At 40.5% G+C, this 14,543-nt stretch overlaps 2 protein-coding genes across 3 annotated transcripts in view; one reads left to right on the top strand and one right to left on the bottom strand.

Annotated features, from left to right (window-relative positions):
• Positions 1-1,240, bottom strand: part of stk32c (serine/threonine kinase 32C) — a 40,686-nt gene extending 39,446 nt beyond the window's left edge. For both annotated transcript variants that reach the window (XM_089011719.1, XM_089011720.1), the window contains exon 1: positions 828-1,240. In XM_089011719.1, coding sequence (XP_088867845.1) covers positions 828-909 — 82 coding nt within the window. In that variant the 5' untranslated portion in view covers positions 910-1,240. The remainder of the gene's footprint in view (positions 1-827) is intronic.
• A 4,080-nt stretch (positions 1,241-5,320) lies between these two features.
• pwwp2b (PWWP domain containing 2B) lies at positions 5,321-13,514 on the top strand. The gene is made up of 3 exons (XM_089012571.1): positions 5,321-5,907; positions 7,823-9,548; positions 13,047-13,514. Exons 1-2 carry the CDS (start codon positions 5,768-5,770, stop codon positions 9,546-9,548), a joined length of 1,866 nt encoding a protein of 621 aa, XP_088868697.1. The 5' UTR covers positions 5,321-5,767; the 3' UTR covers positions 13,047-13,514.
• Positions 13,515-14,543: the final 1,029 nt, after the last annotated feature.

Here is a 14,543-nt window from a genome sequence, read left to right as displayed (position 1 = left end):
ACCTCGGAGGGGCTTATTTTTCTGAACTGACAAGCCATCATGAATTAACATTACTTCAATGCCTGACACTAATCTTGCCTTAATTATGCACTGAAAGGACAATCGACACCATTTTTTTGTTTCATAGCTGACATCAGAAAAACGTTTTATAGCATCATAAATACGCATTTTTAGTCAAATGCTAAACACCAATTAAGATGAGTTAAAGTGTCCCAAAAATTAAATTTAATTTCGCCATCAACACGAAGTTTTCAGACCAAACAAAGTCCCCAAAATGCATTGTGTGTTGCTTTCTCGGTCAGGGGCGTTCCAGACGTGACGTCACGTTAGGTATCGTCATCAACTCGAAAACAAGACTTCCTGAATATTCAGTGCGAGTCTTAAAATGTAAAATATAGCTATATGTCGTTGAATATTTGTAAAATACGCTCAGTATAAGTCATTTGAAGTGATTTTACAAATTATGGACACAACTTGTCCGAAGGCGTCGGTTGTCCTTTAACTCTATTGTCTTGCACGACTTCCTCTTTCAAATGGTTCATTCAAGCATACGTTACATTGTTTGGAGAGTAGATTTTATGCTCCACTTTTCGTTAGAAACAGAGGAAAAAAGAGCTTTATTATTTTAAGGCTAAACAATACACGAGCAGCCTCTCGTCATTCTAAAGAAACTTGGACAACTCCCGTGTATGCAGCAACAACCTCTTTAGCTAACGCTAATTACCTTCAGATCGATGACAGTCGATGTAAATGAAATAAATACTGACAAACAAGCACAATAAGCAACAACTCTTATGGAGTGTTCTTAGCATTTTGTCATCACTTACCATCTTCCTTTTCATCAAAAACGGGTCTCTTTGAAGAACTGTTGGCTCCCATCCTCTTCTTCCACTTTCCCCAGTGAAACATTGATGCTCAGATAGCATTCCTCGCCTCTTGAAGAGAAATACACCTCAGAGTGGGGGTCTCGAAACGCTAAACATGAGTAATCGGGTACATATTTCACGCAAACGTAATCGTTTGTTCATTTATTTTTTTGGTATTTTCATGATTGCATCCACAGCTAGTGTTATTGATATTTGATGTAGGGGCAGAGCGAGTTTAAGTCGTTTTCTTTTCTAGAGAGAAAGGGGCGCGACTGTAGCTTGAAAATGTTTTTTTAAGCAAGTTCCACGGGCACGATCGTCTTGTCAATTGCATTCAGTTGTCTTCCGTAATCTGAGAGGAAACCACTCCGACTTTACTCGATCCCCTCCAGCTCCGAATGAGAGGAGCGTTAAGTTGAACGTGCTTCCCAAGACGGAAGTTGTTCGATTCAGTTTGAAAAAAAAAATATGTTTTCAGGTTTTGGAATTTAATATGCTCAATTATTATATTAACATGGATAATTATTAGGGTGAAAGACAATCTACGGTCTTTTTAATTAATTACGTTTGTTGAAAAGTAAAAAAATCCGATATATTTTCTTAAAATAAAAACAATACCTGTGAAATATTTCGAATAACATATATTTAAAATGTATGTTTTTCGTCTAAATTATACGTTAGAACGGGACAGATTATGACCGCGTATTGAAAGAACGTTTCAAAAAATGATTTATATTGAAATGTAAAAACCGGAAGTCAGAGTTGTACAAACATTTTAACGCCTGTCCAGGGAATGCAGTCGAAGTCGGGCGATTGTCAGTCTGTCACTTGTGTATGACAATCAGCATGAAAGAGTCCAGTGGTTCTCTTTTTTACTAGTTTTGTATCACCTAAGAAAAACTGCAAAACTGTCTAAGTTCTACCATCATGATGATAAAGCGATTATTTCGATTTGACATTGTTGTAAAACACAAGAATATTAAGCACAATTTGAATGTCACTAACACTGTGCTGAAATATTTAAAATATCTCTTTAAATAATGATGCATCTCTTTAAATTATGAGGTTATTAAATTGCATTGCGAATAAAATAACATGGGGGGGGGGTTCCATTCAGTTCTTGGAGCAGTAGATTGCTAAAAAATATTTTAGTTATTCTACGGGCTTTTTTATGTGGTAGTTCCTTAAATTTGTCAATCACTGCATAAACATAAAGCGAGCACAACGTCCAAATAGAACAAGAAATCTATTTTCAGCTTTTTCATCCAAATGTTGTCAACAAAATGTAACTGGATAAGAACTGTTTCTGCTGTCTTATTTAATTACAGATTTTGCAGATGGAGAATTGTGATACGCAGAATTGTTTTACCTTTCCGACTAACTGAATTTTATTCAATATGATCACAATGCTGAATGAAAATAATCTGTAACGCACTTTTAGAATAATTTCATTCATTGCCACCCACTGCTTCAACTACAGAAGTACGTTGGTGTTTTTTACTAAATTCATTGAATGCATATGAAGTGTGGAAAGGCACAAAAAACAAAACTTGAGTAAGTTCCACGCCATTTTCCCTTCACCCGACATTATACATGAAGGGCTCCAGTGTACACTCCATTACCTGACGAGTGCTATGCTAAGTGAACAGTTTGTAGGCCCCCTCCAGGTGAATCAAAGGCACCTTAACTTTGAGCAAAAAAACGTGGATCCTTACCATCTGCTCTCCTTTCAATGAGACAGAGGCTGTCCACTAAAATAGCTCCCCTAGCCTGTTTCTCCAGTGTCACCTCTGTTCCCATGGAGACGTCACGTGGCACACAGTTGAATCGTTCTTGTTTCAACCCTGTAATATTTTTAGCCAGATGAACAAAGATCAATAACCTGCGGGTTCAAAAACGGAAGCAAAGAGCTGTACCGTTGGTTAATCACCGTGTGAAGACCAATACAGCCCTCCACAGGAGAGTATGCTGCTTCACAATGTGCAATTTCACTCTGCTCATCTCAATACAGAAAAGTATGTTCGTTATCCTTTTAAATAAAGCACCATTTTAATGACCATTCAATTATACAGCATGACTGTGCTTTGCTCGATTGTGGCAGTTACTGTGTATTCATGTATTCATGTATTCCTTCCTTCGTGGTCCAATACACACAAAAAAACAATATTTTCTCAGAACGGAAGATGTTTGTCAACCACTCATTTGACGACAATGAGGTTAAAATCTTAGCGAAAGAAAATAGATGGTTTGAAAGGGGAGTAAAAGAAGCTATTTTCATAAAACAGCAAAATCCTTCACTAAATCACCATGGTAGGGTGGGGTTCAATTGATCGTTTGTACAACAGGCTTCTTAGGCAACATAGGCTTCGTTATGCTGATGAGGTGATACCAGAGCAAATGAGGCAATCAGGCTAGTCGTAGACTTCATACTCAGGCAGGACAATAGAAGTAATCAGTGTAGCCGCAGGGAGAAGTCCTCTGCTCACCCTGAGAGCAGGGACCAATCATAGCAGAGTCCGGCACTGCCACGTCTGGACAGTAGGGATTTTCTGAAAATACGCAGCTCAATTTTTTTGCAGTTTTAACACACTTTAAGTCGTTTTTATTGGTGTTTTGCATTTGACTAAAAATATCAGCCTGCGTGTTTTGGGTATTTTAGATGCTATTAAACGTTTTTCTGATGTCAGTTAGTAAACAAAAAAATGGTGTCAGTTGTCCTTTAAAGTGGTATTGAAAACAAAAGAATGTGAAGAAAAGCCAGTCTGAGCACCTTCACGGAAAAAAAAGTCATGTACACGGAACCTTGTATCCATTAATTCTCTGACAGTTCATTAAAAAATGGTTCAGTAGACAACTGTGCACCACAAGAGGGCAGAAAAGCCCTACATCTGAGAAATTAGGCCAGAACTGAACATCAAGGTTACAGAAGACAGACATTCTACTGTACAGCAGAAAAGAAAGATATAAACATCATTGCTTAACATTTGTATTCTTACAAGGATGATAATGGCAGAAGATCGTGAATATAAAAAAACTTTGTTGCTGCCAACTTTTACAAGCAAAACAATCTCGCAATCTGCATACATGAATACATTTAGTCATTAGTATCTCCGGTGATTATGATGTCACCAAATTTAATCTAACGATATGATGGTATAGTAATTTTATTAGATACACATTGCTTCTAAACTTCTGAAATAAAATATTTTAGCACGGACTTCCTGTGTGGAATTTGCATGTTCGCTCTGTGCCTTTGTGGGTTTCCTCTTGCATTCTAAAAACATGAATCGCAGGTTAATTGAAGACTCTAAACTATCCTTAGATATGATTGTGCGCATGAATGGTTGTTTGTTTACTGTTTAGCACATCACCACACAGTGCAGAGGTGCAGGGTATGATTCTGGCTCTGGATTTGGATATAGGATGTTCTCCCCATGGCTATGTGGGTTTTCTCCGGGTGCTCTAAATTGTCCTTGTGTGTGATTGGGAGCGCAAATGGTTGTACGTTGATATGTGACTTGCAATAGCAACTACTTCAGGCTATGCTATATAAATCAATGTGTTGTATTGTATTGTATACCTAATGCCCGAAAACAGTGAGAATAGTCTCCAGCAAACCGGTGACCTTTGTGAGGATAAACAGATTAGAAAATGGATGGATGCTTTGCCTGGCACCCCTGAGGAACTGACATGGCAGAAGAACTGACATGGCACATTTGGGTGTCACAGCACAGCGGCTGTGAATCAGAATCAATGACAAAAAAATAATTAGTTTTTTTTATAATTAGTCCCTGACATTTCTCGGCCCTCCAAATCTGCCAATATAGATCTGAAGTGGAAAGTCATCATAGCAGCCATGCTAAAGTTAATAAAAATGACAAGAATATACACAGACCTGAGGGGCACAGCTGTTGTGCACATTTCAGCAGTCACACATGAAGATGTGGAGGCAGTCTGACCTACTTTCAAAAGCAAGTACCTCATTTAATTATCAAATATAGCTTTTTGTTGACATTCTCTTGGATGGACGATGAGAAAATCGCCAGGTCAGGGAGGACATGGTGAAAAAAATGACTTTGCAATCAATACGGGCGATATCCAAATGATGATGATGCAGCACAACTCTATTCAAAATGGACAAGAATCCATTTAGGAGTGTTGTAATATTATTGAATACATTTTCAACAAATAAAACTAATAGGGCTTTGATGATTTAATACTGACGGTAAATAAGAACGTAGTATAATAAATATGAGATGATCATCATTGTGACTAGATTTGTGTAACAGGGTTCTATTTGGAACAGGAACAAACTAATGTACCACAATGTTAAACACAATGTTTAATTCTTATCCAGTCAGAACAGACAGTCAGTCAGAGATCACTTCTAGCATTTGTTTTCTGAAATCAAATCCTGCAAAAAGGCTGAAGAAAACATTTTTACAGCTAATGCCTACCTGTAATGGAAAAACATCGCAATTACTGATGTTGTTGTACTGTGTGTTTTGTTAGCTGTAATACCTTCTATTCAAATTCATGCGAATACATATTGTTTGAACCATCGTGTAAAAATCCCGTGGTGTTCGGCAAGACGACAAAAAATTAAGACATTTGCGAGGAAAAAGGTGGCCAATACTGACTGCGAGTAAAGTCAACGTGAGACACAGAAAGGGAAGGCCTTGTCTTGAGCTCTTTTCGCTTCTCTTGCTTGCACAGCCAGTGTGATGTCAGCAGTGGCAGTATTGGTGTAATTGATTCGGTAGGGGTGATGGCGTCATTTTATGCCCTGCTGTAGCCTCCTGCCTCAATAGCGAAGGGGAGACGGAGCTTTAGCCGACGCGACCGTGGCTCCCTTGGCCCGGATCGAGTACCGCCGAGCCGGATACCTCACCACGGGAAACATGGAGGCTGCGGCCGAGGAGCTGCTGGCCGGCTCTCGGCTACCTGTCACTATCGATCAAATAGTTAACGATACGTTGTTGGTGACGCTGACCTACCGTGAAAGGAGCTACACGGGCATATTACTTGACTGCAACAAGAAGTGAGTGCCATTTATTTTATGTTCATTTTGATCATTTTGGGTTCAAATTAATTTCACTTAGCTAACGGACCGTGGATGCTAACGATAGGCTTGTTAGCCGCCTGGGCCCCAAAAGGAAAAGCATATGGATTATGGTAGCTACTATCGAGCTAACGCGCTAGCATTGTAGCTAATATTTCTATTATCGTCATAGTTGACAGTAAATTAGACAAGCTCGTCTCGTCCTCACACCATTTGTGTTACAAGGATGTCAAGATAATTGCGACGTTTAGTGAAATTGGAAATTGTTTATTTGAACAATAGCTAATGTCAGTGGGTTCATCTATAGCTTATTGTTAGCGCTAATGGTACAGATCAGCTCTTACGCATTCAGTAAAAATAACGAATTGTGTGCAAGGCAGTCAGTAAATATTTTGTCTCAAAACATCGTTATATGCAGCATTGGATTATTTTCCTTAGTGGAGACTCTTAAATGAAATGGGGCATCGTGCCCAGGTTTATTAAAAACATATTTTTGTTCTATTTGCAGGTGGGACAGTATCATGATTTTAGGTGATCCCCCCCCCAGTGATGACAGTTTTTAACTTGAGTGTCCAAGTTATAACTTGGGATCTGTTTGATAAATTCAGTGTTCTGTCAGTTAATAGACAACACTTCAAACGAAAAGGCCATTTAGGCATAGCTTGTTGGCAAGCCACAATGTGTATTAATGTCTTGTGTGTGTGTGTGTGTGTGTGTGTGTGTGTGTGTGTGTGTGTGTGTGTGTGTGTGTGTGTGTGTGTGTGTGTGTGTGTGTGTGTGTCTCACTTGTCAGCCTTTTTTTGTATTTTGTAAGCATTGTGTACTTTTCAAAGCTACTGACGACCACTATTAATAGATGAACAGAATCAATTGGGACAGAGTTGCTCTCAAAGTATGTGTAGATTGCTGTTCACATAACCCTTCCGTCGTTTTACATTGGCCTCAAATTAAGGTCACATTATGCAGGCTCTGTACTTGCTTCACGTTTTCTGTTGTACATTTGAAAATACATAGAATGCTACATGTCATTTTCTTTTTCTTTTAACACTGCATACAACATGGCGTGTCATCATTTTGAACTACAGTATATACATGTACACTGTGTCCTTGTTGTATGATTGACCTATTTTGCCTCTTCCCTGTCACAGACAGGAGCACTGTGTGCATGCTGTAAAGTCAATGTACAGGTGATTATTGTGGTACCTATGTGCCACATCAATGAGGAGAAGGGAGGTGGGGGCAGAGGGGCCACCAAGAGACCTTTATTCAGTGGTGACTGCCTCTCCCCGTGGGATGGCCAGCTCACTTAATGTGCACTAATGAATAATCTCACCAGAGGCATTACCCCAAAGTAGCCAGGAATGTGAAAATAAATAAACAAATCTCCTGACTCCTCATCAAGAGTATACCTCAGCATGCCAATTGATTTGTGGTTTTATTTATGTTTGAAGTCAAGAGGTTTGGGAATACTGTCTTCTTGCGACACAGATGACATTACATTCTCACACTGCTGCACCAAAATAGTTCATTTCATCTGAACTGCCAAATGCAAAGACCATTTCTTTGTTTGTCAAATAGAGATTACATTCTGATCAAAATACAACAATTTCCTTATTCTAAAATCATGTCTTCAGCCACCATGATATATATTACACGAAATGTATTACGGGGTATTATTATTATTACTGCTCTTTTACATTTTGGATGTTCATATTTTAAGTTGAGATGAAACACTGATGTATTAATTTGTACTGTGTCCATCCCGTGTGGTAAAATAAAATAAATAGAACTTAATCTGAGAATGTAACTACTCCCTAAATCTCAAAAAGGTTTCCTCCTAAAATATCACACAATTCTTAATTGACTTTATTCTTATGTTTTCCCCTTGTTTTAGGACCGGGCTCTTCTGTTTGCCAGATTTTGCAACGAAACCAGCGGACTTCCCTGGATCTAAAACAACTTGTGAAAGACCAGAGGTCCTGGGTGAGGAGCACGATTCCAGAGCTCCCAACCAGGCATCACAAAGACCAAAGGATGAAAATACTCTGCCTGAAAGCAGTATAGCTGCCGCGCCTCCACTTTGCCCAGTTCCCACGCCGGTGCCAGCTGGACAGACGCCATACCCTCCTTATTTTGAAGGAGCCCCCTTCCCCCATCCTTTATGGGTACGCCACAGCTACAACCAATGGGTACCGCAGCCCCCTCCCCGACCCATAAAAAGGAAGAAGAGACGGACACGAGAACCTGGCCGCATGACGATAAGTACCATCCGTCTGCGGCCTCGCCAGGTACTTTGTGAAAAATGCAAAAACACCCTGAACAGTGACGAGGACAGCAAAGACGGTTTGATGACAAAGAACTCCAGAAAAGAAAACACACTACATAGTGACAATGATGGAGATGATAGAGACGCACCTCATAAGCTCTCAAAGAAAAATGATGTCATTGCAGCCAAGGACAATAAGAGACGGGAAAACGGCACCGGCATTGACAGCAAACGTCTCAGGAAGGACAAAAGGAGTGAACCTGACGGGGAGAAGTTCCCTGGAGGTGACGTTATTCCCCATAGTCCAGTCATAAAGATTTCATACAGTACTCCACAGGGCAAAGGGGAGGTCATGAAGATCCCTTCGAGAGTCCACGGTTCAGTGAAACCGTTCTGTCCTAAGCAGCTCGCTCATAATGGCTTGGGAGAGAACGGCAAGCTACCTTCCACTCCTACTAAGGAGCAAAGACACATTTTAGACGCTCGACGGTCTGGTCTCACTGTATCCATTCCCAAACTCAAACTGACGAGGCCGTTCACAACCGTATGTCAGGATTTACCATCTCCAAATATCCGCCTGAGACACCCACAGAGGGAACATGACGGGGGCATGGTTGAATACGAGGCTGAACTTGTGGAAGATGCCAGAAGACGAAGTCCGAGGGCACCGGGTCCTTGCCTCACCCACTCTGAGGATTCGGGGGAAGGCAAGAACTCCTTGGAATTGTGGTCGGGGAGTTCTGGAGAGGAAGCGGAGCGAGGCCACAATGACCTAACGCTCCTCATCAATTTCCGTAAACGAAAAGCAGATTCGTCCAGCTTGTCGGTTTGCAGCAGCGACAGCCTCGACGAGTCCAAGTCCTTCAGCTCCGATGGTACGTCGCCGGAGCTTTGCGATTTAGCGCCTGGCGAAGACCTCTCGGTCACCTCATCCTCATTACCTTCACGGGACAATTGCAAGACGGTGCCCCCGCTCACCGTACGGCTACACACTCGCAGCATGACCAAATGTGTAACCGAAGAAGGTCACGCTGTGGCAGTGGGAGACATTGTTTGGGGGAAAATCCACGGCTTCCCTTGGTGGCCGGCACGCGTCCTCAACATCAGTGGAACCCGAAGAGAAGAAACCGCTACGTGCGAGGCCCAGTGGCCCCAGGCCAAAGTGGCATGGTTTGGCTCCCCGACCACTTCTCAGCTTTCTGTTGCCAAACTTTCACCGTTCCGTGAGTTCTTCAGGTCCCGTTTTAACCGCAAAAAGAAAGGGATGTACCGCAGAGCCATCTTGGAGGCTGCCAAGGCTGTTGGACACATGAGCCCGGAGATTACGTCGCTACTTTCGCACTGCGACACATAGGTTTGTTGACACGCTGACTAAAGTCTCATTTGGATTGGATTGGATGTAGGACGACATAAATATTCAATGCAGCGTAAGAAACCTTAGACTCTTTTTTTTTTCATCAGAAAAAACATAAATTCCTAAATGATATGGGTCTGGAGTTATATGAGCTTGAAATGAGGGCGGCTGTCCAAAATACAATGCAATACATACATGTTAGATTGTATTGGATGTACCTTTATTCGTCTCGCACTGCAGAAATTTACATTTCATAGTAGCAAAGTGAGGAAAGGAAAAAAAGAAGTAGAAAAACAAAATACAGGAGCTGCCAGAAAGGCAGCCCCTCTTGCGGCGCCATCTTGAAGTAAAAAAAAAAAAACTAAATAACAAATAATATGACACCACAAAGAGACAGTCATTCATTCTTCAGCACTTGCTGTACCGTCTTTGTGACATGAAGCAGTTCCAGATGAAAGAGGAGAGGATCAAAGTGTCCTTTTCGGCAGTGGATCAGGGACATCATGGTGGAATGTGCACGTCTACTACAAGCTAAATTTTGGTGTTTTGCGTATAAAGTCGTGCCAGATTTTTGTATAAAGTATGCAGGGATTTAAGTGATATGACACTTTTTTAAAAATTATTTATTTTATAAATGACGATCATATTTTCCGGTGTATAAGGCACAGCCCCAATGAATGGTGTATTTCTAAACTATTCCCATAGATAAGGCGCACTGGAGTATTAGGCGCACCTTCAATGAATGTTTTCCAAATATAATATATATAATATACAATATAATATAATTACAGTAAAGTCTCGTTATATCGATATTCAAGGGAGTCTGAAAAAATATCGATATAACCGGGACTATCGATATATCCGACCCTGTTTGCATGTAATTTTCTCTGTGCGTGCATAGAAATAGTATCGATATAACCGGGACTATCGATATATCCGATATCGATATAACGAGACTTTACTGTATATATAATATAATATACAATATACATACATAGGTTTCCAAATATAAGGCATACCACATTATAAGGCGCTACAGTACAGACGTTTACTTCTGCATTATTGACTATGCGACAATATAAGGCGCGCCGAAAAACGTTTTTTTTTTTTTTTCAAAAGCTGACTATGCACCTTATAATCCAGTGCACCTTATACAGGTAACTCCCAACTTACGACCGGCTCGATTTACGACCACCCATACTTAGGACCATGACCTCCAGACCCTACTTTTACCATTTTAACGCCACGCCTGGCACCACAATGCGCTAGCAGGCCGGCAACGCGTACGACAATTTTGGCCAGCCAGCCAGCATCTCACGCTCACACAGCAATCGACCATGTGATGGCACCAGAGGAGGGGAGTTTGCGAGTCATTTAGCCTACCAGTCTCTATTGAACATTTTGAATGTATTTCGACTTACGACCATTTTGACTTACGACCGTTTGGTCGGAACGGAACTCGGTCGCAAATCGGATGAACAATATATGAAAAAATGTCATTCATTGAAGGTGCGCCGTATAGTGAAAAAATACGGTATTCATTTTTTTAATGACATTGCACTCACAACATAAGTACAGTAAAGTCTCGTTATAGCGATATTCAAGGGAGTCCGAAAAAATATCGATATAACCGGGACTATCGATATATCCGACCATGTTTGCATGTAATTTTCTCCGTGCGTGCATAGAAATAGTATCGATATAACCGGCACTATCGATATATCCGATATCGATATAACGAGACTTTACTGTATATTAAATGGTCAATCATTTTCACATAGGGCAATATTGCAGAAGTAAAACTGTGAGAGCACAATAACAAATCAAGAAAAAACATGACAGTCGTTCGTGTCTTGAAGCTAGCCGTAGTTAGCACACGTTATAGTGTATTAAAGTCATTTTTGTTGCATCGGCGATTAATTCCGGAACCAAGAGTTGATTAACTGCCAGTCTTTTTTATGCCTGTGGTTGACATTGAAGCAGGACAAGCACAACTAATCGCCATTGTTGTGTTCATCAGCTGATGTTGGAAAATAAATCAAATATTCCACCTGTTGCTGAACCTCCTTAACTACTTTTTTTAATCAGAAGCCTAGTTTACGCTCAACCAGCGATCGATCCGTTACTGCGCATACGCACATACTGTACACGTGCCCTTAAACACATACATGTGCTATAAAGATAAAAGAAACAGAAAACTTAAGTAGGCACAAGTGTTTGTAAGTTTATGACAAAGAAATCAAATACAGTGATACCTTGGTTTACGAACTTAATTGGTTCCCAGACAAAGTGTGTAAGGTGAAAAGTGTGTATCCCAAAAATTAATTTCCCATAGGAAACCATTGAAATGAGAATAATCTGTTCTCATGTCCCCATAAAACATAATTTTCTAAGCTTTAAAACTACACAAAATATACCATATTTTATTTATAATAAATAAAATATACCATATTTTATTTATAATAAATGTACTATGGTATTATAATTAAAGAAATAAACTGTACTGTATAATGGTTGTTTTATTTACCTTTGTGAATGTCGATGGCTTGATGGAATGGAGTGACCGGTTTCATCAGCATTAAACACTTGATGAGGAACGTAGCCTTCTTCTTTCACTATCTTGAGGAATGACTCCTTGTAGGTGCTTTCTCTACGATAATTTTTACCTTGTTCCTCATCATTTGTGTTCTGTTTAGCTGGGTTAATAGCTTTTTGCATTAAGTGTACAGATGGCTTGTGCGGGTTATTTGTGGAGCCTGATTGATGGGATATTTTAACCTTGCAGTCAAGACTCTGCTTTTGAACTATCAAAGTTGAAACGAGTCCAAATTTCACTTTTTTCTTTCCATTTTGTCACTCTCTCTGTCATCTGCCTGTCTCTTTAATGTTTCACCCTTGCCCCCCTCACTGCTGCGTTCTTAACCAATCACGTGGCTTTAACCATAGACAGGGGCGGGGAATAGAGGACAAAAAAAATAGGTGGCTGCCATTTTTTTGGGGGAGAACAGCCTCACTCTCTCTCTGTCTGTAACCCCCGACCCTTACTGCTGCGTTCTTGACCAATCATGTGGCTTTAACCGACAACTGGGGGCGGGGAATAGTGGACCAAAACAAGCCGCCTGCCATTTTCTTTTTCGCAAACGACACCTCACTCATTGTGGCAGCTCTGTGTGTATCCCGAAAAATAGTTTGTATGCCAAGGTAAAATTTTCATAAATTGAACGTTCGTAAACCGAAAAGTTCGTAAGCCAAGGGGTTCCTAAACCGAGGTATCACTGTAGTTAAGTGCCGTTTAAAGAAAGCAGAACAAACTTTGCATACCTTGTGTAAAATATCGCTTTTCCCGTTAGACAAAACAGCATTTTAATTTATGCTTATTTCATTGTGCCATAAGGCAAAATAGTTGTTGATCAAGATTTCACATTTGAGAGGATGAAAAAAAAAGAATCCAACTAGTTCGTTTCTCATTGTTTTTACTTTGTTCTATTTCTTGTGCAGGAAGCTTGGCGCTGAATGGAGATCTCGTGATTTTTCAGAACCTGTCATCAAGACCCAGGAGGGAGTATGTGCGGTTGCCTCGGCGACTATTTATATGCCCTATGCCCCCCTCCCCCACACTCCAATTCTTTCGTTTTCTTTTTCACAATGCTGTTGTAAAACGGCAACCAAGGTGGACGATAGTTTAGGATATGGGAGCAAACAAAAAATGGCCGTGCGCCTCATGGTCTGCTAGGACTTTTTTTTTTTCTGTCCGGGGGCGATGATTGTGTACCTCCAATCATATTTCGATAGAACCCAACAGCGAGCGACAAAACAAGAACCAGAATGTATTTATTGCTATATTTTCAGAATCCATCTTTCTATCTGAAAAAAAAAAAAACATCCCAGTGTGCTGCTGACACGACTCACTGCGAGCGGCGCCGCCCGCCCTTGGTATAAGGACATTTAAACGGAAAAAAAGTCTTATACTTGTTTATTATTATTTTTAATAACCTTACATCTCCAAAATGTGAACAGCTCCATCCAGTGACAGTAATAACTGTTCCGACTCTTGAGTAACCATCTTGCGTTCCATCCGACATTACTTGGATTAGTGCATGTTTATACTGATCGCCATCCATTGTACGTCACCCTTTACATTTCATTTTCAACTTTAGATGCGTCAACCCCTTTCCTTTTACGTGACGGCGGTTTCCATCACTTGTAATTATTTAAAGCATTATGAAAAAAAAAGCACTTTATCTGTACCTTGGTGGCCTGCTGTAAGCTCACTGTCTGAAACACTATTGTGAGAAACAGCCCTGATAAAGGCAGCAGGGGCGTTTATTAAATATTTGTGGTTGACTATCCATGGCCTTGGAGATAGGGAAGAAAAACAAACTTTGAATTTTTAGTTTTGTCTGCCCCCCCCCCCCCTTGATTTGGATGGTTGTGTACACTGTATTGTCCGCTCATCGACCACACACACTACAAAAAAAAAAAAAATCCCGCATGACATTTCCACTGGACAGACATGGGTCAGATATGTGTCAACACTCCCTATGCAGTATCACTTAAAGCTTTATGATTGACTTTGTGAAGAATTAAAGGACAACCGACGCCTTCGTACAAGTTGTGTCCATAATTTGTAAAATGGCTTCAAATGACTTCTACTGAGCGTATTCTACAAAGATTCCACCGCATATAGCTATATTTTACGTTTTAAGACTCGTGCTGAATATTCAGGAAGTCTTTCTTTGAGTTGGTGACGAATCCGTACGTGACGACACTGAAGGAACGCCCCTGACCGAAAAAAGGACACATTGTAGCAGTCCTTCCATCACGTCAATGCATTTTGCTGTACTTGTTTGGTGTGAAAACTCTGTGTTGCACCAAAAAGAGGCGGAAGAGGGCGACAAAGCTCCGTGTAAGGAATTAATCAGCTTGTGGAAACATTTCCCGCCCCCAGATACCTCAAAATGGCACGGAATAAATTCTTTAATCGATTGCAAACAT

This window comes from Hippocampus bargibanti, linkage group LG13, assembly GCF_051943395.1.
Source record: "Hippocampus bargibanti isolate YZ-2025 linkage group LG13, ASM5194339v1, whole genome shotgun sequence".
Taxonomy (NCBI): Eukaryota; Metazoa; Chordata; class Actinopteri; order Syngnathiformes; family Syngnathidae; genus Hippocampus; species Hippocampus bargibanti.
Note: the sequence above shows the minus strand (reverse complement) of the source record. Positions and strands in the feature narration are given on the sequence as shown.

What these genes read in the sequence shown, in the direction of transcription:
- pwwp2b (XM_089012571.1), top strand. Translation starts at nt 5,768, where the DNA reads ATGGAGGCTGCGGCCGAGGAGCTGCTGGCCGGCTCTCGGCTACCTGTC. An exon ending in TTACTTGACTGCAACAAGAA is followed by an intron (nt 5,908 to 7,822) that starts GTGAGTGCCATT and finishes CCCTTGTTTTAG; the next exon opens with GACCGGGCTCTTCTGTTTGC.